At 33.3% G+C, this 24,796-nt stretch overlaps 1 protein-coding gene and 2 pseudogenes across 2 annotated transcripts; 2 read left to right on the top strand and 1 right to left on the bottom strand.

The window, feature by feature from the left end:
* The first annotated feature begins 277 nt into the window (after nt 1-277).
* On the top strand, nt 278-3,824 carry LOC114282800 (protein BREAKING OF ASYMMETRY IN THE STOMATAL LINEAGE-like). The gene is made up of 4 exons (XM_082907803.1): nt 278-381; nt 1,311-1,633; nt 3,033-3,250; nt 3,395-3,824. The coding sequence occupies exons 1-4, from the start codon at nt 318-320 to the stop codon at nt 3,504-3,506; spliced, it is 717 nt and encodes a 238-aa protein (XP_082763929.1). The 5' UTR covers nt 278-317; the 3' UTR covers nt 3,507-3,824.
* A 1,470-nt stretch (nt 3,825-5,294) lies between these two features.
* LOC114282802 (protein MICROTUBULE BINDING PROTEIN 2C-like) lies at nt 5,295-12,784 on the bottom strand (annotated as a pseudogene).
* Nucleotides 12,785-20,707: 7,923 nt separating this feature from the next.
* Nucleotides 20,708-23,832, top strand: LOC145813495 (dirigent protein 23 pseudogene; annotated as a pseudogene). The gene is made up of 2 exons (XR_014356609.1): nt 20,708-21,506; nt 22,910-23,832. The product of XR_014356609.1 is annotated as a dirigent protein 23 pseudogene (transcript).
* Nucleotides 23,833-24,796: the final 964 nt, after the last annotated feature.

Raw genomic sequence — 24,796 nt, 5'->3', positions numbered from 1 at the left:
CACCACAAAATTTGAATCTATGGCATATACTTAAATTTTGAGGTAATTTTCGAGATATTTTTCAGGTACATAGATTTTTGATTGTTTTTGAATAATTATTATTATTATGAAATATAAATAAATTTGAATTTTTGTTTGCAATAAAGTTTTAAACATATGTTGCCATGTTTATCTCCATAAATTTCTCTCGCCATGAATGCAATGTTTTTTTCAAATTCAAATTTGTCATTCCTTCTTCTACACTATCACTCCAACCTCTTCTTTTGCCATTCAGGTGCCTCTCTCTCATCTCTCTTTCTCTCTCTCTCTCTAAAACAATGTGCACACCATGGATGATAAGGGATTGGGCGACATGTTTCCTCTCATGCAGATTTCCTTTAGGTAACCCAACACAAAGTTTCAAAGTTCTAATTTCATCTAGACTTATAATCTCTCTCTCTCTTGTTTTTATTAACTTTGAAGAAAATTTTGGTTAAAATTCCAATCTTTACTCTTTTTTTCATCAATCTTTTTTTTTTTTTTTTTTTTTTGTGTGTGGGGAAAAATTCAGAACTTATACTAAAAACATGTTATAACTTTTTTTTTTTTTTTTGAAAGACAATCATCCCCAATCCTTATTGTTTTTAAAATTTTATCAAATTTGAGTAAAAATATGATTGTTAGAAATTTAGTGAAGGGAAAAGTTTTGTCTCTCCCTTGATTTAATACAAGTTTAATGTCATTAGAGCTCACTTTTAGCTCTTTATTCATCAAATTTAAATTTGATGAAAGAATTCTATTGAAGTTAGCTTTTTGTGTGTTTCTTTTTAAATATATTTTTGGTTGCATCAGCTTAAGTTTCTTTAGGTTAGGTAATTGTAATGGAATAGTATGGTTGTGATAATAAAAAAAAATTAAATTTATATATATATATATATATTTAAAACAACAATGATAGGTGGCTCGAATTTTCTTGGCATGAATAGTTCGAAACACCCAAAACGACGTTGTTTTAGGTGTAAAACAACGTCGTTTTGACACATTCGAGCCATTTGAGTCACACAAATTCGGGCCACCAAACATTTTTCTATTTAAAAATCTACAGCCAATTATAATAATATCTTTCATTGATGTCAATTCTATCACTTGAAATGGAACCCTGTTTAAAAGATCAAAAACCCAACTCCTCTGTAATTTTAGTTTTAAAAAAATGTTTTTAATTATTTTTTGATTTTCTCAAAGTGATTCCCATCTTATCTCTCTACACTACTTGAGTTAATTAAAATGGTGTGACGTAGATAAAGAACCAGATACATTTTGCATTTCAACAGCTCAAGTTCCCAGAGGAACCATGGTGTTTAACTCTAATGGTGACAACAAAAAAACCTTTCATGAGACGAACAAAATGGCTTCGTGCAATAACAAATGCGATGGAGATAAAGAAACAGTCCCAAGTTCAACACAAAGTAACAATATCGAGTTAGAAGAGAAGGAGATTGATGAGTCGAGCTGGCCACACTTTGCAGATGAGGATTACATTATCTTTTGTTTCAAAGAGGATGGAGAGATTCATGTGGTGCAGGACGGGAAGCCAGAAGTGTCCGATCATGTTGATTGCATGACCCGAAGCTCAACAAGGCCTATCAATCACAAGGTTAGCGAAAATCCATTTTTTTAATCACTTCTCTGTGTTTCAAACACTGAGGGTGGGATTTGACACTGCAGTAATGTTGTTCTATTATAACTTAGGTTTCAAGAATAAGACTCTATGCATTTAATCGGCTCAAATTAAATACTTGCTATTTTTTCTTATTTTTATGTCGAGATATAAATATAATTTTAAAAAAATGAAGATAGTGAAATAATTATATTGTGTTTATTTTAGAAATATTAAAAATATAAGGTATTTTTGTAATTATAAAACACTACCTAGAGATTCATTGATCTCCCTTATTGTCAGTTTTTTTTTTTTTTTTTTTTTTCATTTACTATCTATGATGACTAACCAGTTAGGATTGATGATCATTGATACTTAACATAATTATGTTTTGCATTAATCATATATTACATTTGATTTTCTAATTGTTATACATTATGCAATATTACAAATTCTAAAAATATTTTTTCGTAGACATCCTAACCATATCTATATTTTTATTTATTTTTTGCTATATCGATGTATAAAATTTTATTACTTTTTAACTAAACTTGATTTTGAAATAGAACAAATATGCACATATTTTCATTTTTTTGTTTTGGAAAACAGCTTAGATGTGGTAGTATGTTGGGAAAGCTTACAACAGTGGCAGTAGTAGTACAAGAAGCCATGGCCATGATCATATGTTGAATGAAGAATATGAAAGATATATTTATCCTACAAATGAGTCACCTTCTATCTCCTATAATAAAAAGGTGAAAAAATGCCTCTTGATGTTGTGCCTTATACTCAAATAAGAGTAATACACTAATAGTTATATATTCTGATTTCTAGCTCATTACACACTTTGGCATATATGCTAAACTCAATATATATATATATATATATACATGTTACAGTATTTAAAAATTATTATTTAACATTCTTATTCTAATTAATGGTGCAAACATATATTATTTTCTTAATTTTTTCCCACAATGCCAAATAAACATATTGTTTGCGGGGACCCATCACAAGAAAAGTAGAGAAAATTTTACCAAATTGAGCAAATGATTTTACAATGAAAAAATTATTAAGTCATCCTAGAATACCATATGACATTATTTATGAAGTGTTCCTGATAAATGAGAAACGTTAAAAAACATTAAGTGGGTTATCATATCTCTCATCTCAACTGTCTAACAAACGTGGGTCGCAATTGTCAAATATGTAAAATTTTTCACTATATTTATTGGTTGGGAATATTAGAAAAATTATAGTTGATATTCTGAAATTACTGAATGACTTGTATTGAGTTTTATCATTGCATATGTTTTTCTATTTTGGAAATAAAATGCTTACTCATCAAAATAAATAAAATAAGTTGAAGAGAAAAGTAAAAATTATATTGTTGTAGGGAAAGGGAAAATGGAACATGAACTTGGAAATGGACACCACATTGCATAGGGGTGTTTGGAGAGTGGATGAGAAGAATGATATCATTGAAGAAGAAGAAGAAGAAGAAGAAGAAATCACTAAAGAAAGTAAAATGGTATTATCCACCACCACCACCCAATCAAGTGAATCCTCCACTGATCAATCTGATGGAAGCTCTAGTTCGTTTGCCTTCCCTATGTAAGTTCCCAACTATAACTTACAACCAACCATTCTAAATCTATACATTTTTTATTATTAATTTTTTATTTTTTACTTTTTTGGGATTATTATTAGTTTGTGTAATCATAGTTGTGAATACGGAAATTTGAATTAAATATGCAGATTGTGCAGTGAAGGGATGGGAAGCCCTGTCCGAATGCCAAAACCAGACTCACTCCACTTTAGGAAGCGCCACAAGGCCCTGGCTACTCGTCTTCATTGTTGTCATTTTTGAAACTTCGCTTTTCTTTCTTTCTTTTTTTTGTCCCCCTCTCTCTCTCTCTCGCTGAGGTTTTTTTCTTCAAAAAATTCTAGCTAAGATAAAAATTTAATCAAAATTTTATCATGATTATAAAGTATATGATGTGCATTTAGAGTTAGGGTGTTGTGAGTCATACGTAGAATAAATTATCCGCATTTAAATTTTGAATAAAATTTTGTTTTTTCATTTTGTTTTTCTATTTTTTTTGGGGGGTGGTATGTAGTACAATTGTTTTTCTTTACTTTTCTTCTTTTCTTTTTTTGAATGAAAAAAAAAAGATACTCTGAGGTATCATCTCTGTATCTGTGGGTCTAGATCCCAGGATAATTGATTGCCGGCCTGATTTGATCCAACCCATAGAAAGGGATCTACCACTAATTCGAACCTAAGTCACACTTATGGAGAAGGATGTCTTCTCCACAAAAATGCAATGACACATCTTTATTAATCATGGTCACCACCCTTGTTTTTCTTTGTCGTTTCCATCGATCATGGTCACATGCTAGATACACAGAATTGGGGCACATAAAAGGATACAAATAGTTCATTTTTTGGGCTTAGATTCAATGCGTGTGCTGAGTAATATTTCAAATACAAAAATGCAATGACACATCTTTATTAATTCATAATTTATTCTAAATATATTTATGTGGGAAAAATTAAATTGATAAAGTGTAAGGTTCATGAGTAAAAAAATTTGAATCATTGATTCCTTTTTTATAGGGTTATTATTTAAAATAAATCCAATGCACAATGTAGTTTCTATGCAATTTTTTAATTTTTTTATTCTGTGCAGCTAGCATTTTTGTGATTTTGACGATAATAGTATGTGTTCTAAAAAAAAATGTTAGTAGTATAATACAAATTTAATAAAAAATTTATATAGAATAATGTAGCATCATATCGAAAGCTTTGTTTGAATCAACATAAACGATCAAGTCATGCTCAACTCAAAACTCTGTTTGGCTATAACTTTTTAGTTACTTTTTTACTATTTAAGCAAAATAAAAACTAGACCATTTGACAGCAAATTTTTTGCTGACAATTGTGAAAATTTTTAACAAGATTTTGACAACTTATAATTAACAATCTCGTTTTCCTTGAAAAGCAATGTTGACGGCATTTTTTCTTACTTGAATTTAAAGACTAACGAAAATAGAATCCGAAAAGATGGTTCAAACAGTGTTATATGCTAAGTAAACAACGTGATTAGCAATAATCTTTTTATAAAAATGTGTTTGCTAAACACACTTAACCAAAGCGTGAGAATTAAGTTCATAGGTACACTATTTGTTTCATTTTTATTTTTTATTTTTTAATTTTAAATGTCAACTTGTTAGTGTCATGTAGTGCTTATGAAGAGAAAGGAACAAACTAACTTCATGAAGAGACAGAGTTCGACTGTAAAAAGCTCATAATATCTAAATAAACATGCTTTCCAATGAAAACAAGAAATATCTCATTTACCAAAATGCATTACTAATATAACTTCCCAACCCACCTCCCTCAGTTTCATTTGACAAATGATGAACCCCACACATGAGAACATCTACAAACATGTGCTCTGTATTAAATATTTGAAAAACACATAATATAAAAGATTGGACAACAAAGAGAGTTCAATCTTGAGTGAATAATCATATGTTTATCAAGAGATAAATCTAAGTGCACAAAAAAAGTTCACAGAACAGAACAAAGAAGTGATATAAAGGGTAGGTCTCACCTCTTTGTTTCACATTTGTGTCCCGTTATGTGAAAAATTTATGTATTCTTAGCGTAGTTGCCTGGAATCCCAACTAGGGACTTCGGTTGCTCAGATTTTCCAAAAACAAATTATTGAAGATGTAACCTTGCAGTGGCAGCAGCGGCTATAGAATCTTTGTCTTGCTTTTCTTTTGCGGCAGCAACAATGGCAACATAGGCTTCTCTAGCCTCCTCCATCTTCTGCATCTCTGTCTCGTCCCAATCGTCCTGTTCAAACCAACTCAGATTTTTCAACGAACATGTTGTATAGCAACCCAACAAACAAATAGAAGATAAATGAATTGCTGACCTACATCAATTCCTTTTAAGACCTTACAAAAAAATGAAAATAAAATAAACTAAACTACGGGCTAATTGCTTATGATGATTTTGATCAGTCCACTAACATTTTATTCTGCATATTTTTACTTGATTGAAGTTAACCATGAACCCAAAGGCCTCGTTTTATGGCAATACATAGTAAGTTGATGGGTAGCTATATAAATTAGTCATAACTGCCTTCTCTCTGTTTGGCAACTGCTAAAAAAATCACATTTTTTTTTTTTGGAACTGTTTTTGTCTTTTGTGAAATTTTTATAAATTTGAGTCAAAATTTTTTAATTTTCAAAGTCTAAAAAAATCTAAGAAACAATTTTTTGTTTTTTTTTTTTGAAAAAATCTAAATTAATTCACCCCCCAAAAAAAGGCCAAGGGCAGTAGACTTATAAACTTTTTTTTTATGTCCGTAGTAGACTTGTTTCAAAATCCTTTTTTTTTTTTTATTTTACTTTTCAAGTACATCTAATCTAGTAGAATCTAAAAGTAAATTTTTTTTTTTAAATTTTATGAAAAAGTTCACCCAAAAAAAATGAGAACCCAACGAAAAAAGTGCAAAAAAGCAATTGCCAAACCCTAAGAATTACCAATTAAGCATGAATTCAATGCTTCAAATGCAACCAAAAATTCAGAAAATAATAGTAATTAAACAGAAACACAGAAGAAGTGATGGTGGTGGGGGGTTTAACGAGCTTACCATATGAGGAAGATGATTCAAATGATAAGGTGTGACATCATAATCTTCAGCAGACATGGTGGGATGATTCTTTGTCAAGCCTTCAAACAACGACAAAAATGATGAAATCTCTCCTTGCATGGAACCTAGGTCTTCATGGAGCTTTTCCACTTTTTTGTTGGAAGTCATTGCTTCCCATTGTAATTTTTCAAGTGCTGTCTGTTTGTCAGCCAGCTTAATCTGCAGAAAAAAGGAAGGTAGTAACAACAATGCAAGAATTCTCCAACAGAAGGGGTGTGCACCAACCCGTGTTTGTTTGTGTGTGTGTGTGTGTGACTTCCAGTGCAAATTACTGATTCACATACTAAGCAAGCGTAATCCAATATCAGGAAAGAGTTTAAATTATGAAAACCTTTTTTTTTTTTTTTCTTTTTTTGGTGGTGAAAACTGGTTAATTTGAAGTGAAGAAACAGACAATAACTAGGTTGTCCACAAAAGGGAGTACTTCTCAAGGCAATACTCCATGATTGGTAGATTGGGCCAAGGGAGCTTCTATTTGCACACCACACTTTGTCTCAATGCAGACCATTTTTTTGTCGTACATAATTAGGCAGGATGGAAGAAACTAAGGAATACATCAAGAGTCTTGTGCAATCATAGGATTTCAATTAAGTTAAGCAAAAAGTTTTATAGGACTGCTATAAGATCCGCTATAATGTATGGTAGTAAATATTAGGCAACTAAGGAAAAATATGTTCAAAAATTGAGTATAGATTAAATGATAATATTGAAAAGGATAAGCTGTGTTACAACAAAAGATAAATTAAGAAATGAACTCATTAGAAATAAGATAGAAGTGACATAAATTGAGAAAACCATTTGTCTTTCAGACGGTATGATCATGTGCATCATAGACCAATTAAATCGCTTGTACAGAGGAGTGATTTAATCAACATGGAGGGTGGTAAAAGAAATGGAGGTGGGCTTCAGAGAATTGTGGTTTGAGGAGAAAAGGAAAAAGAAAATGACTATATTAAAATCGAGGGTTTGACTACAAATAGTAATTGGAAAAAGATCCTGTAGCTGACTATCTTAAGATCTTGTTGAGTTGAGTTTATCAGACAAAATATCTTAGCACATTAAGTTGTAAAATTAACTTGTTTATTTTGCACATCAAAAATTTCAAACTCGTCTAAAAAGACAGAAAGAGAAATAAGTAATAGAAACATAACTGAAAAAGCATGCCTTAAAAACAAACTACTGAAGCTCCCTATGTTATCTTGTAATGGATGACATAAATACAGCCAGGTAAACTTACCCTTTGATTTGAAGAAAATTATTATATCACCTTCTATATGTATCTATCTTAGTTTATGTTGGAAGTCACAAACCATTGCTAGGTAATGTCACCCTGCCATTAAAATGGGTCATTCGCTGATTTTGAGACCAAAATTTGGAATTTAGATAATGTTTGAACTAATATTCTATCAAAACAATAAGGTCAAATAGTAATATCTTCCACTAATATTCTATCAAAACAAGAATCCATTACATTAAATTATACTAAATGTCCAAGCAAGAGCTCTAAAATGGATTACACAAAATTTGAAAACACAAAGAATTTTAACAGAAGCATAAAAGCATTAGACAGATACCTTTGCATCAGATAGTTGTAGTTGAGTAGACTTGATTAATGAATCCTTATCTGCAGCCTGGTGTTTCAGCTCCTCAAATTTTGCATTCATGGAAGTCATCTGGGTCTTTGAAATCTCTGCTAATTTCAGGAGTTCCTCTTTCTCTAATAATTTCCTTTGAAGATCTTCCACTTGTTCCTTTAATGCAATCAACTCCTCTCAGTCCTTTTCTGTTGGTAATGTCCTGGAGGAGAAAATTGAGAAACCGTCAGGAGCGTCCATCTTGGTTATCACTGGCACTCTTCCCTTGATCCTTGTCTGCATGGTCCCTCCGTTTTTTAGTTGGAATAGATTGAGCTACATTCCTTCCTTTCGGTTAGTTAGCTAAAACATTAATTTACAAGAATCTAACATAAGCTCCCACTTAAAGGTCCATGAACAGAAATTCAAATCACCTTGCATGAGAACAAAAACTAGGAATAGACAGAAGGTTCAAACTAAATTACCACCTACAAAGAAACATAAACATGAAATTATGATATGAACTCCTCTCTCTCTCTCTGCTCTCTCTTTCTAACAAAACAATTTGCTTTTATAAACATAAAACAAGCAAAAAAAAAAAATTAAAACTAGTATGTTACGGGGAATTGGATCATGAAAATAATGGTATTACTTTCTTTCTTTCTTTTTTTTTTTTTTTTTGTATAAATACAACCTTATTAGGGCACCCAAATAGGTGCCTCCCTTATACAACAAAACTATTTATTCGAAATGTGAGAAAGAAAAAATGCCACAAAAAATTCCCCATTCCCATTCCCCTATAATAAATTTTCCCCATTCTCCATTCCCCATTCCCCATGGGCATCACCCTCCCCATTTCCTAATGGGTTTAGATTTTCTCCAATCCACTTTAATTTCCATTTTTATTTTTTATATTTAATGTTAACAACTTTTCTTTTTTTTTAAGGTTCACAACAAAAGCTAAATATATCTTCAATCTTTTTTCTTTTTTTTTTAATATATTTAATGTTAACAACTTTTTTTTTTTTTTTTTTTTTTAAGGTTCACAACAAAAGCTAAATATACCTTCAATCTTTTTTCTTTCTTTTTTAATATATTTAATGTTAACAACTTATTTTTTTATTTGTTTTTAAGGTTCACAACAAAAACTAAATATACATTCAATCTTATTTTATTTTATTTGGTTCAACAACAAAATCAAATACACATTAATTAATTAATTAAAAAGTTTGTTTTATAATAATCAAATATATAATTTTGAGACAATCAAATAAGTTTTAGTAATTAAAAAAAATGTGGAAGAACATGGAAGATTAAAAAAAAAAATTACAACCATCTCTCTCTCTCTCACTCTCTCACTCTCTTCCCTGCATGTTATAAGAACCTGTTTACAATGTTATAAGAACATGTTTGAAGAAATAAAATGTGAAAGAATCTATTTGAAGAAAGTGTTATAAGACCCATATTAAATTACATCAGGGCATAGACAAGGAATTGTTTGTTGATCTTTTAGCCACGGACATTTTAGACATTAAACCATCTTTCTCTTAGCAAATTTGAACCATTCATTTTAATTTATCCAAAATCTAATTATACCTTTTAACAAATCTGAACCACTCATTTTAAGATATCTATGTCTTACCACACCCAATCCATCCTCCATCTTCTTCGTTTAGTCCCCCATGAATTTTGTTGTTTGTTACTTTTAAAAAACAAAAAATGTTTTTTCAATTAAATTTTTACTAATTTTAGAACACCATCACCACTATTCCCACCTTCACTATCACACTACTATCACCATAGCCACTACCATCATCACTGCCGCCATCACCCCACCATTATGTCACAATTTCTACTTTCACATTCGTTTCATCACCACCACCACCAAATATAAAAATATATATTTTTAATTTTTTTATAAAAAATATTTTTCATTAAAAAATATTTTCTATCTAAATAAATGAAGCATAACATTGGGAAACAAGTTGATTTCAGTTAAATCTGTTCATAACTAAGAAAAATTCTTTTATTTTAAAAAAAAATTATTTAGTAAGACTTTGTATCCCCTTTTTGTTTTTCCAGTAAATAAATCTTTGTACACATCCTTTCTAACAAATCACGACTCATGTTTGTTTCGATTCTCTACAATTTCCTTATTTTCAAATACATTCATATATATATATATATATATATATATATATATATATATATATATATGTTGTATAAATTGTGTGAAAACATAAAACAAATAGATTCATGCTCGTTAATTGAAATTTCAGAACAAGCAAACCATTCTGAAAATTACAATACATAACAAAATAAAATAACATAGAAAAGCAAACCGAAACCTGCACTAGACAGTGTCCTTAATTTTTTTAAATAAATTTAAAAAATTCTAGATATGCATAAAATTTGACAAGAATAATGTGACAATGTTAATTAAAGTGTATTTGATTTTATTGTTGAGCCAAATAAAATAAAATAAGATTGAATGTATATTTAGCTTTGGTTGTGAATCTTAAAAAAAAAATGGCTGTGAACCTTAAAAAATAAAAAAATAATAAAAAAAACAAAAGAAAAAAGATTGAATGTATATTTAGCTTTGGTTGTGAATCTAAAATTTTTTTAAAAAAAAATGGTTGTGAACCTTAAAAATAATAAAAAAAAAGATTGGAGGTATATTTAGCTTTGGTTGTGGATCTTAAAAAAAAAATGAAGAAGAAGAAGAAGTTGGTTGTGAACTTAAAAAAATAAATAAATAAATAAAAGAAAAAAGATTGAATGTATATTTAGTTTTGGTTGTGAATCTTAAAAAAACAAAAAAACAAAAAAAAAAAAGAACATATGGGGAAATTAGTGGGTACCCATCCCCAACCCATCCCCGGTGGATATTTAAAGAATATCACTTGCCCTACCCAATGGATAAGGAAAAAAAAGGAAAGATTCATGTATTCGAGTTGGGTCTCCATGGATACCCACAGGGTAAGTTATCCATTGACATCCCTATCCTTAAGAGACGGGTTTAAACTCTCCTTGAAACCCAACCATACAAGACACCCAAAAACTTGTCATTAACCTGACTAGGCTCCTTTACTCCTTCCCATATTTTGTGGACTCTTCTATACTTGTAAAGTATATGTGTCAAATACTCGACATTTGAGTAAGGGTGGTATGGATATGTATTCGACATATCTAATAAGACATGCACTCAACATGCCTAAGTAGTTGATGTTACTATAGAAATATACATAAGATTTCCATTTTGTTCATAAACATTAAAATGTTCTATGTTGGTTTGTAAATGCCATTTTATCCTAAAAAACATGTTTATAGATTAGAATAGGTAGTTGATATATTCTAAATAGTTTATATTGGGTACCTAGAAAAAATCTTAAAAATTATCTCAAAAATAAAATATGTGAATAATTTGAGTATGACCAAGACAAAATTTGAATCTATGGCATATACTTCAATTTTGAGGTAATTTTTGAGATATTTTTCAGGTACATAGATTTTCGATTGTTTTTGAATAATAATAATTATTATTATTATTATGAAATATGAACAAATTTGAATTTTTGTTTGCAATAAAGTTTTAAACATTAATATTGTTGGTGGGAGTGGGTGCAAACCACTTATGGTGATTCACAATGAGAGGATTGACATTGAACTAAACTCAATTTAAATTCACTCAAATAATTTTGAGAAACAAACAGAGCATGAACTACAATCTTCTCTTCTTTTTTTTTTTCTTTCTTCCACACCCTGATCTCTACGATAGATAGGCTATTTATAGATGAATTAGACAATGTAAAAACATTAAATGCAAATGCAACTGAGGCTATAAATTTCAAACAGTTGCAGCCAACCATTGTTGAAAATCTTGATTTCAGCCTCCATGTTTCTACTCTTAGCTAGGCCGGTGGAAAAGAAAGATTTTCATTATAGGTTCGCAGTAAAGCAAGATTACTTCACAACATCCCCCCTTAATCTTGATTCTCCATGTTGCTTCATCCCGAGCATCATCTTCATTCTGTTGAACAGATCCTTTTTCAATGGCTTCTTGAAAATATCTGCAAGGAAATAATTCCACCTCTTTATTTTTCACATGCTCTTAGATAAAATGATAGCGGGTGTCAATATGCTTACTTCTTTCATGATAAACTAGGTTCTTTGCTAATGCAATTGTTGAACGATTATCAACGTAGATCTCAGTAGGATTTTCTTGTGAAAATCCTAAATGCTTCAACACATTTCTTAACCAATTTGCATGGCACACAGTTGAGTTATCTGCAACATACTCAGCTTCGCAACTTGACAGTGTCACAATAGCTTGCTTTTTGGATGACCAAGTGAACACTGTATTTCCTATAAAGAAGCAAACCTAGTAGTACTCTTTCGTTCATCTAAGTCACGTCCCCAGTCACTATCTAAATAGCCAACAAGACTAAAATTATCAGTCAGTTTATAGAATAAACCATCATCGATTGTACCTTTGATGTAGCGAAGAATCCTCTTTGCTACATAAAGGTATGACTGATCCGGTGTTTCCATATATTTGCTAATCAATCCTACTCCATAGAGTATGTCTGGCCTGGTGCAAGTAAGATAACGAAGACTTCCAACTAAGCTCTTGAAATAAGTTCGATCCACATCACCCACCTTTGTACCTTTTTTGAGCTCCACTCCACTGTCTACAGAGTGTTCACTGGATTGCAATTCTCCATTCCATATCTCTTGAGAATTTCCTTGGCATTGCCATTTTGGGAAATAAAAATTCCATCTTTTCTTTGTGCCACTTCAATGCCGAGAAAATGAGGCATCAATCCAATATCTGTCATCTCAAATTCTTAGACCATGCTTCTTTTATATTCCTTGAACATGGCTGGATTGTTGCCGGTGAAAATTAGATCATCAACATAAAGAGAAGCAAGCAACATGCTTCCACAGCTTCCTTCTTCAAATATAGTGCGTGCTCATATGGGCATTTTTCAAAACCATTGTCATGAAAATACTGATGAATTCTAGTATTCCATGCACGCGGAGCTTGCTTTAATCTATAAAGTGCTTTCTTCAATTTGTACACTTCGTCTTCATGCCCATTCTGAACATACCCCGAAGGTTGTTTAATATAGATTTCTTCTTCAAGAAAACCAATAAGAAATGCAGATTTCATATCAAGTTGATAGATCTGCCACTTGTGCTGGGCAGCCAAAGAAATCATTAGTCTGGTAGTCTCCAACCGGGCAACTGGAGCAAACACCTCTCCATAATCAATTCTAGTTCTCTGTTTGTAGCCTTTTGCCACTAATCTTGCCTTGTAGCGTTGCACTTCATCTTGTGTATTTTTCTTTGTCTTGTATACCCATTTCACTCTAATGGGTTTGTGCCCCTCCGGTAGACTGGTGAGCTTCCATATGTCATTTTTCTCAATGGCATGAATTTCTTCATCCATTGCTTTCTTCCATTTATCTTCTTGGATGGCTTTTGAGAAAACAAGTGGATCACTATCTGCAAGTAGGCAAAACAAATTCAAATCTTTTTCTTCTATGGCTTTTGTGGGTTCATATATGTCTCTTAAGCTCTTTATTCCTCTATGTCTTCTGAAAAAACTATCATCTAATGATGATGATGATGATGATGATGATAATGATGATGATGGTGTGCCAATTCTATGAGATGGTGATGATGGAGTACCTCTTATATGTGATATGGAGGTTCCACATGTAGAAGTTTATGGCTCATCTGGGACTTTTCCTCTAATTTCAACCAGAGTTTTTGATGTTTCATCTTCAAGAGTGAGTTCTGCATCTTTAACAACTTCATCTTGATTCCAGTTCCAAGCTTCTTCTTCTTCAAATATCACATATTTACTTATGATCACCTTTTTGGTAATGGGATTATACAACTTGTATCCCATTATTCTGTCTCCATATCCGACAAGGATACATTTTTCTCCCTTATCATCGAGCTTAGTTCTTCTTGCTTCTGGAATCTTGGTGTATACACCCAAATATTCTGAGATGGTTGACACTTGGCTTATGTGAACTCCAAGCCTCTTCTAGAGTCATAGAGTAAAGGCTCCTAGTTGGGCATCTATTTAGTAGATACATAGCACATGATACAGCTTCAGTCCAAAATTGCTTAGGCAATCTTTTTCCTTTCAACGTGCTCCTTGTCATATCTAAGATTGTGCAATTCTTCCTTTCAGCAACACCATTCAGCTGCGGCGTATAGGATGGTGTTGTTTGATACTTGATTTCATGCTCTTTGCAATAATTCTCGAAAGTATCTAATGTATACTCTTCACCTTGATCTGATCGCAACATTCTTCAATGGGGTAAATTTGATCAATGGAATTCAACACAAGAACCTTGTAAGACTTTTGGGTTATACCATTGAAGGTCCAGATTGCTTTGTTGTTTATGAATTTGTACCCAACAAAAGCCTTGAGAGGCATGATTCCCCACTAGTGCACGATACTCCTATGGTATGGGAACTTTGAGCTTTCCATCTCTCTCAACAATTGCTTGAACCTTCAACCGATGTGTCAAGCCATGAGGGTGTCTACTAGGCACTATTTTAAAGACATAACATTGACTGGTTAGTAATTAATTAAAGCAAAATCATAGAAGCAATATTAGTAACTTTTTTCTTTTTTTTGTTGAATAAGTCATAAAATAAAATGACAACATATAGATATATACAAAGGGCATTCCCCAGGCCTTATAACACCAAACTAATAAAACTAGGGCAGACCATGATGTCACGACTCGAGTACGTAACCTTGGTACGTGGGCATCATTGGTAGTTACAGCAAGTAACATGACCAAAGAGGAGTCAGAATTGTCTGTGGCCATTGCTTAGTAGTTGAGTGGAAATAGTGCTTCGCGGTGAGTTATTAGACTTACCTGATAAACTAAATCTATGTGAATTTTAAAAAAAAGTTGGCATCTTCTTTATGATGAAATACTGTTTCCGCTTGCCATTGTTCTTATTGTCTATTGTTATTATATCAACTAAAAGCATTCTTGTTATGCATATTAAACGTTGCTTGTTACTACACAGTATTCATGAATTGTGAGTACTATCATCGGGATGGATATTTCGGGTTGTAGTATCTTATTAAGCTCATCGCTCATTGGCATTCCCATTGCCCTGGCGTTTTATGCCAGGTACCAAAAAAACTGAAGGAAATACCGAGGTCTTGGAAGGCAACATTCAGCCTTGGTTAGCTTGAAGTGTGCCCATGTCCCATGTACCATTTTTCTGAGTTTTCTAGTTTTTCTCTAGTTTCCTTTTTATATTTGTGTTTTTCTTTCATAAATGTACTAAGACTAAGTTTTAAGTTTGATTGGAGTTGTAATTTAAGAACTTTTAATTTCTGTTTTCTTAATTGATGACTGATGGAAAACTTGGTAGTAACAATGATTAGAAGTTCTTAATTAAGAAAATTGATTTTAAGTTTTAAACCTTATTATGATGTCCTCAAAATTTGAGGCGTCACAACTTGGTATCAGAGCTCTAGGTTAGAATACCTAAGGACGGTGGGAAAGGGGTTTAACCTCAATTGAGGGCTAGTGTCATATGTTAGAAGGAATAGAGTTATACGACTCACGATTTATGCAAGCTTTATGCTAATCATAGTAACTATCCTTGTTTGATCCTAATTGTACCTCTAACTTGAGGCCAAATTTGTCGGATGTAAAATTATCACTTCTCTTTCTCGATTGAACCTTTCCAATTCGACAAAGTATTGCCTTAGGATGAGCAATTGGCAATTTGTGATCCTTGACTATTGTATTGTATTTTGTTTTCTTGAAAACCAGTTGCACTTTTTTAATCTTTACAGGGTAAAGAATCTTAGGTTTTTGGTTTGAAATGTATATAGCCAAATGCAATTTCAATTTCAATTCAAATATCTAGTTTAGTCACCAGCTCTATAATCTTAAACCTATTAAAAGTCTAAAACCATCATGTCATCTGAATGTACCGTCTATTCAAATTCCATTTGAATTCTTGTGTTAATTATACTATTGTCGTAGCCACGTCATACTCTTTATTCTCTACTACAATTGTGTGAATCTTGGGATTAGAGTCAGGTCAATTAGAAATGGTCATGAGTGTAGAACCACATTTAGGTAGTTTAGTCCAAGTAGATCCTATGTGTAAGTCCTACAGCTTAGAAGTCTCTAAGCCACGATGTAAACCAAAATAGACACTGGAAATCCTTCAGTGATTCAAGGTATACTTATCCTTATGAACTCATGTGTACAAGTCTTGTTTGATTCTGGAGCATCACACTCTTTCATATCTGCTTCATGTGTTACAACTTTGGGATTAGAGCCTTAATGTTTAGGAACACCTATGAGTGTAGCTTCACTGCTAGGAGGTCAAACTCAAGTAGATCTCGTATGCAAATCATGTGAACTAGGAGTCTCCAGTTTGCGTTTAACTTATGACCTACGAGTCATGGAAATGTCAGACTTTGACGTTATCCTAAGAATGGACTGGTTATCAACCCATAGAGCCACCATTGATTGCTATCGAAAGACGGTGACTGCTTACACTCAGGATAGAACGCGATTCCAATTTAAAGGGAATAGACAAGATTCTCTATCACTGAGACTTTGAAAGTCAAAGTGGCATGATCACTTGGCTGGGTGGCTAGCCAACTTAGTTCTAGAAGATAAAGATTGTATAGAACTAGGGCTACCTCGTGTGGTATGTGAGTATGCTAATGTATTTCCAAAGGACCTACCAGGACTACCCCCAAAGCGAGAAGTAGACTTTACCATTGAACTACAACCTGGCACATCACCGAACTCAATGGCACCACATCGTATGGAACCAGCTAAATTGAGAGAGCTAAAGACACAATTGCAATAATTATTAGACAAGGAATTTATAAGGCCAATCACGTCCTCGTGGGAAGCACCAGCCTTATTTGCTAAGAAGAAAGATGGGACACTTAGGTTGTGTATTGATTAGCAACAACTCAATAGCGTCACCATTAAGAATCGGTATCCATTACCTAGGATTGATGACCTTTTCGATCAGCTTAGAGGGGCAAAGTATTTCTCAAAGATAGACCTCATGTCTAGGTATCACCAGTTGCATATTTGGGAAGAAGATATTCTTAAGACTACATTGTAAACCCGTTACGGCCACTATAAGTTCGTAGTGATGCCATTCGACCTAACCAATGCACCAGGCGTGTTCATGAGCTTAATGAACAAAATATTCACACCTTACTTGGATCAATTTGTGGTAATTTTGGTGTATTCCAAGTTTGAAGGAGACCATGAACAACACTTGAGAATAGTACTTCAAACCTTGAGAGAGGACCAATTGTATTCTAAGGCTAGTAAATGTGAGTTCTGGATGGAGGAAGTAAAATTTGTGGATCATGTGGTGTTTGAAAAGTGAATATCAATGAACCCAACTAAAGGAGAAATAGTGATAGAATGGAAGTAACCTATGAACACATTTGAGATTGGTAGTTTCTTAGGATTGGCCGGTTACTATTGAAGATTCATTCAAGACTTCTCAAAATTGGCCAAACCAACGTCACATTTGACTTAAAAAGGAGTTAAGTTTGAATGGAACGAGTCTTGTGAAAATTCATTCCAAGAACTCAAGAAAAGATTGACGAGTGCCCCCATCCTCATAGTACCAGAATGTGACGTTGGGTACAATGTGTATTGTGATGCTTCCAGAGAAGGTCTGGGGTGCATATTGATGTAAAATGGCAAGGTGGTGGCATATGGATCAAGGAAATTAAAGAACCATGAGAAGAATTATCTGTAACGCCCTGGAATTTCTCATAAGAAGATAGACTAAAGCAGCACAAAAGCATACTCAATAGTCATCTTTTTCATTGAACTAAAAGTTAAAGGATTACAATTTATCATGTACAATCTCACAAGATTCAGTACTCATATTTCAGTTCAATGAACTAGATGGATTTTCAAAATATAAGCCTCTAGGGCATACAGTAACAACAAAACGCCTTGATAATCTTGTTACAAAAATTCCAATTCAAAAGATCAAAACACGCTTGAGCCAACTTCTTCCCAAAAAGAGCTACAGCTGGACCCCATCCATGAAGGGGGTAGTACTTCATCAATTCCTGAAAAAATAATATAAGGTTGAGCTATTTGCCCAGTAGGAATACATTTAACCAAGTATTTAATCTTTTTGAACTAGATGACTCTCCCCAAGCACAGAAGCTGTCTCTGTCCCACACTCCAATTGTCTCCGCCATCAACCACTGATGCATTGAGTTTTTCAGGCTTTGCAGCCACAACATCTTTTAGTGGTACTGTTTTTGTGCGAAGGGACAGAAATCATCACATTTCTCACCTTTTTTTCTTTTATTTTGTCCTCCACTTTACACCTCACATGCCTTCTCTCTGTCTAAACAATAATTTTCCACCATCTCCCTCTTTTTCTACACAATATTTTTGTACCACCGCCCACTCCATGATACCAATATCAAAAAAAAAAAAAAAATTTTCATTCCAGTTAATTTTTCTGCATTACCACACCTACCATTCGAGTTTGCCAAACACACTTGCTTTATTCATATCGGGACTCACCCCGATCACCATTTTACATCCAAAAAAAAAAAAAAAAAAAAAAACAAACAAACCAACAAAAAACAAAACACCCACACCCCCAGTGGGATTTTTCTTCTCTACTCTACTGCGGGTCTCTTCTTCTTGCTTTTCTCTTGATTGTCCCGTGACTGCCCAGCCTCCATGCTTCCTAGACCACCAAGCAAGTTGCCTCCTCCCTGCTCATCCACTACAGCATATGGCGGCCCTCCAAATCGGAACATAACGGTGGCCTTCCGCTTCAGCTCCTTGTTTTCTGCCTTTAGCACACTTATCTCTGCTCGCGCATCCTTATACATGCGTTGGAGCAGAGCCAGCTGGGAGTTTAACTGTTGCACCTCATTTGTCCTGCTCTGCAGCCGGTGCGACAAGTTTGTAACCGCAGTCATGGTTTCCACACATGACTTCAGAGTATACTGATTGGCCTCAATATCAGTTTGCACCGCCATTTTTTTCTCCACCGACTGCATCGGAAAGTTCAACGGAGCAAACACAGAGGTGTTTGGTTGAGGTTCACTGGCCACCGCACCAGTTCTCTCTCTTGTTGACTCATTGAGGTCGGGAAAGAGAGTGAGTAGACCACGGGATGAAGAGGCCATATTCTGGGTAGCTGAACGGGAAGAAGAGGCCATGTTTTTTGGGTTGCTGAGTGTTTCAAAGAAGGGTTGGTTACAGAATGTTACAGAGAACGAAGAGGTTTCAACTGGTTTGTTATGCTTCCAAGCCTCAGACTTCGCTTTGGTTTATAAAGACAGAGACGACGAGGCCGACACGCGCTCTGTCAATCACGTGCATCGCCGCGTGTCAGGCGCCCCTTTTGATGGCTCGACGCTTTCTGTCGGGCACGACTTTTGATGAAGTGGGCGCGCCTTTTGAGGGCTCAACTTTTGATGGCACGTCTTTTTATGGATTGGGCACGCCTTTTGATGGCACACCTTTTGAAAGATTGGGCACACCTTTTGAGGGTGCGACTTTTTAAGGGTCCGACAAGACTCTGTAAACTGTCCCGACATTGATTCCGGTTAGCTCCTTCATGGGTCCAACAAGACTCTGTAAACTGTCCCGACATTGATTCCGGTTAGCTCCTTTATGGGTCCGACAAGACTCTGTAAACTGTCCCGACATTGATTCCGGTTAGTTTCTACAAGGGTCCGACAGGACTCTGTAAACTGTCCCGACATTGATTCCGGTTAGTTTCTACAAGGGTCCAGCAAGACTCTGTAAACTGTCACAACAACTGTCACAACATTGTCTGCTACAACGGTCCGACATGACCCCATAAACTGTCTTCTACATCGGTCTGACACCGCCATCCAGTGTCCTCTACACTGTTATGACACCACCATACAGTGTCCTCTACATGGTTATGACACCCCCATACAGTGTCCTCTACAACGTTATGACACCACCATCCAGTGTCTTCACCAATGGTCTGACACGACCATACAGTGTCTCTTATCCTCTTTTATTTTTATGTATTTTCTTGTTTTGTTACTCTCTCCAAACTCAAGTTGGTTAGTTCCTATCCCCCTTGAGTTTGCGGGGGGCTGTTAAAATCCACCTACTCTCCACCTACTTCACCCACTTAAACCTACTCCACTAAACCTAACCCACTACACCACTACCACCTCCACTTCACCTACTCCTTACCTACTACACACTCACCCTCTTCTATATATAGGAATCATGAATCATTGTAATATACATCAATACATGAATCAATAATACAATTCTTTATTTCTCTTTATACATTAAATTTCTACAATAAGATTGTGGAAGAGGTACCTAGTTAAAATCCTTGAAGGAGTGATTGTAAAAGTTTTGGGTTACCCTAGTGAAAATCCATTTGATTAAAGTGGATTAATGCCGGTAGATGTCAGGAGTTGATATAGGCAAGTCACCAAACCACTATAAAAATCTTGATGTTCATCTTTTTTATACTTTGCACTTCAATTTATTATATGCCTTTTTATGATATTGAGATAAATGTGATTCATCTGTGAAATTAAATATTTACAATTTGTGAAGGATATTTCACCAAATAAACCTTTACAAGGAAAGTACACTTGTACGATCTAGTACAAACTTGAAAATTGAGTACACTTCTTTTAAATTGAAAAATTGGTTGTATAAGTAATTTTTAAACATCTTTTAAATTGAAAACTTATTTGTACAGTTCATATTTAAATGGTCAAGAAATTTATTTTTAAACCTTTTAGAATTGAAAAATTAGTTGTACAAGTCATACTTGAGCCTTGAATGATCAAGAAATTGAATTTTCAACATTGTACTTGACTTTGGCTTAGGGGAGTGATTAAAGTTGGAAATTAAAGTCTTACCCCCACCGACCACTTGAAGTTATACAAAGTAATTAAAATATCAAATTGACTTGTTTACACAGATTTGTCTAATGTTTAATGCGAAGAATACGTGCCTGTTCATACTTTATTGAGCTAAGAGTTCCATGTGGGATTTTTCCACAGCCTAGTATTTTACCGTAATTTAGTCTATAATCTTGCATGGTGGAATGATTTTTATTTTTTACTTTTTGATCATATTTGTTTGGGTGGACATGAGTTTGGGATTGGACTAATAGTCCAATAAAATTATTAATCCGATGTTTGGTTAAACAATTGAAGTACGGACTAATTATTTTAAACTTGACTTTTAGTTAAGATAGGATACATAATCCAACGAATTCGTAATCTCATGATTATTAGTCATGGAAATGCTAATCCAGTCCGCCCAAACAAACATGGCCTTTATGTGCATAATTGGCAGGGACTTTGTTCATTTGTTTTACCAGTAATCTATCTAAGGTCGTCGATTATTTACTGATGGATGCAGGAGTTTCAAAAGTTGGCAAAGAAATGCCATTACAGGCTTTTTAGCGGAGCAGGACATTAAAATTTGCTAACTGAGCGACTTCTGCTGAATTTTCCAGGTGATGATAGATTAATTGATTTATTTTTATTTGTTATCATAGTTTTCTATTATTGCCAATCCCTGTTCTTAAAACTACTATTCTTTGAATTTATGATCATTTTCCATTCTAAAATTGTAAATAGCAATTGTCTAATCCTATAAAAAAGTCGGTGGCTGCACATTTTTGACATATTTTCTTCTTCACATATGAAAGTTCCGCATGTAGTTTGCTGATGTATTTTATCACATTTTTGAGATTTGAGTAGGTGAACTAATACCCAACTGATTGAGAAAGATGATTGCTGTTTGGCAAAATGAGATTTATTTAATAACAAAAGTTCATGAAATTTATTAGCTTTTATAACATTGATTTTTTAGGGTAAATTACACTTGAGATTTGGAAAAATTACAAGCCTCATAATAAGTTTGGCATAATTATGTGGATTTCCTTTTTAGTAAAGGTAAAGCAAACTAGATTAATGCATGTGGTGTGTGGACACATGGAAGATAATTAAAATAATATATATATATTTCAGTATAAATAGGACAATATTATTTTCATTCACATGATTAACTGATAGTTGATGGTAAGGAAACAAAGTGATATGTCAATTTAAATCTCAAGGGAGTACAATGTAATTAAGCTAAATTTGTAGAATTTGTTGTCTTTTTTTTTTCAAAATCATGAGGGAAGTTAGGGTAATTTATCTTACTTATTTTTATTTTTTTTAATATAGGGTTGTGCTAAGAATATCACACGGTGGAGGAAATGCTAAAATATATACAATTTTATTGCATTTTTAACATGTTTTTAAATATTTCTATGAACTATTTATATATTCTTATATAATTTTTACAGGGTGGTCATTAACATTTTTCTTATATTATTTTTTATTTCAATAAATTACACTACTATTTCTTGAGGTTTGAAAAAAGTATATTGAGCATTACAAGTTTGATAATAATTTGCCAACCACATTTCCAACTTCCAAATATCTAAAAATAAAAATGGCGAATTACACACACCAACTCTGGTGTGTAAACCATATATATAATAAACTTTGTACATATATAATAAACTTTGTACATAATTATACGGACCTTTCTTAGTAAGGCTAAAGCAAATAGGAAGATCTTTCTCTCAAGCAGTTGTGAATATAGAAGATTTTCCCATACTAGAACACATACGTAAGATAAAAGTGGGACACCTGTCCAAATAGAATTCACATGTGAAACTCATATTTTAGAGGCCTCGTTTAGAAACATATTTTTTTAGTAACTTTTTGACTTTTTAGTTAAAATATAATATAAAAAAATTAATATATTTAAGATGACTTTTTGATTTTTTACGAGTTTCAAATTTATTTAGGTGTTTTCTTTTGACTCACTGTTTTGATCTTCTGTCTTTTTTAAACCATTCAGAAAATTTGAATAATATGAGGGAGAAGAAGAAGCTTCCATTAGAAAAACCTCGAAGTTTCCTTCTAATCCCACCTGTTGTGGACCACAACAAATGGGGACTTGCCACGTGGAGATTTTTGTCCTTAACAGTCTGGAAACATATAACATCCGTACATGGAGGGGGGTCAATCTTTCAACTGCTTTGAAAAAACAAACATTACCTGGTCGAAAAACAGCTCACTACTTATATGCATCTGTTTTCAATATATATGACTCAAAAAACATAAGCAATTCAATTGAATTCTTGACATAGCTTTGGCAATGAAACATTTGATCTTCTTTGCCATTGCAATCCTTGTGGTCTCTCAAGCCACAGAGGCCAAGAAGCTCAAGCAAACCCATGTCGAGTTCTACATGCATGACACGGTGGGTGGTCCGAACCCTTCTGCAGTTAGGGTAGTCGGCCGGTCCAACTTTACTGGCTCAAACCCTATTGCAGCCATGTTTGGATCCATCTACATGATGGACTTGCTCACTGTCACTCATGCTTTGAACTCAAACGTGATGAGCCGCGCTCAAGGGATTTATGGTATGTCATCTTAGCACGATGAGCTTAGCCTTCTGATGACGCTTACGTACAACTTCATTACCGGTCCCTACAATGGAAGCTCATTCAGTGTCATTGGTCGGAATCCAATTGCAAATGAGGTTAGGGAAATGCCAGTCATCGGAGGCACGGGGATGTTCAGGCTAGCTCACAGATACTGCTTAGCCAAGACATATTCGATGAACCAAATGGATGCAATTATTGGATACAATGTTACCTTGTTACACTATTAAAAATAGAGCCACTTGATTTTTATATATAGTAGCGAGCGATGTGCTTGTAATTTCACATGTAAAAGTTTAGACGATTTGATGAATAATAAAGATGGGTTGAATTTCTAACCTTTTTATGGGTATCATTGGAAAATAAAGAAGCATGACAAAATTTATGTTGACTTTATAGATTAGAATAGGTAGTTGATATAATCTAAATTGTTTATATTGGGTACCCAAAAAAAATCTTGAAAATTATTTCCAAAAAAAAAAATGTGAATAATTTGAGTATGACCACCACAAAATTTGAATCTATGGCATATACTTAAATTTTGAGGTAATTTTCGAGATATTTTTCAGGTACATAGATTTTTGATTGTTTTTGAATAATTATTATTATTATGAAATATGAATAAATTTGAATTTTTGCTTGCAATAAAGTTTTAAACATTAATATGTTGCCATGTTTATCTCCATAAATTTCTCTCTCCATGAATGCAATGTTTTTTTCAAATTCAAATTTGCCATTCCTTCTTCTACACTATCACTCCAACCTCTTCTTCTTTTGCCATTCACGTGCCTCTCTCTCATCTCTCTCTCTCTAAAACAATGTGCACACCATGGATGATAAGGGATTGGGCGACATGTTTCCTCTCATGCAGATTTCCTTTAGGTAACCCAACACAAAGTTTTAAAGTTCTAATTTCGTCCAGATTTATAATCTCTCTCTCTCTCTCTTGTTTTTATTAACTTTGAAGAAAATTTTGGTTAAAATTCCAATCTTTACTCTTTTTTTCATCAATCTTTTTTTTTTTTTTTTTTGTGGAAAAATTCAGAACTTATTCTAAAAACATGTTTTAACTTTTTTTTTTTTTTTTTTTTTTTTGAAAGACAATCATCCCCAATCCTTATTGTTTTTAAAATTTTATCAAATTTGAGTAAAAATATGATTGTTAGAAATTTAGTGAAGGAGTTGGTTCGTTCTTGATTTGGGAAAAGTATTGTCTCTCCCTTGATTTAATACAAGTTTAATGTCATTAGAGCTCACTTTTAGCTCTTTATTCATCAAATTTAAATTTGATGAAAGAA

The sequence above is a fragment of the Camellia sinensis genome, chromosome 15, assembly GCF_055761805.1.
Source record: "Camellia sinensis isolate YWXY chromosome 15, ASM5576180v1, whole genome shotgun sequence".
NCBI lineage: Eukaryota > Viridiplantae > Streptophyta > Magnoliopsida > Ericales > Theaceae > Camellia > Camellia sinensis.
The sequence above is the reverse complement of the archived record's forward strand: the minus strand, read 5'-3'. Positions and strand labels throughout refer to the sequence as shown.

Coding starts and splice junctions, on each gene's coding strand:
- LOC114282800 (XM_082907803.1), top strand. CDS start 318: ATGTGCACACCATGGATGATAAGGGATTGGGCGACATGTTTCCTCTCA. Junction 1,634..3,032: donor CAAGGCCTATCAATCACAAG/GTTAGCGAAAAT, acceptor ATATTGTTGTAG/GGAAAGGGAAAATGGAACAT. Junction 3,251..3,394: donor AGTTCGTTTGCCTTCCCTAT/GTAAGTTCCCAA, acceptor TTAAATATGCAG/ATTGTGCAGTGAAGGGATGG.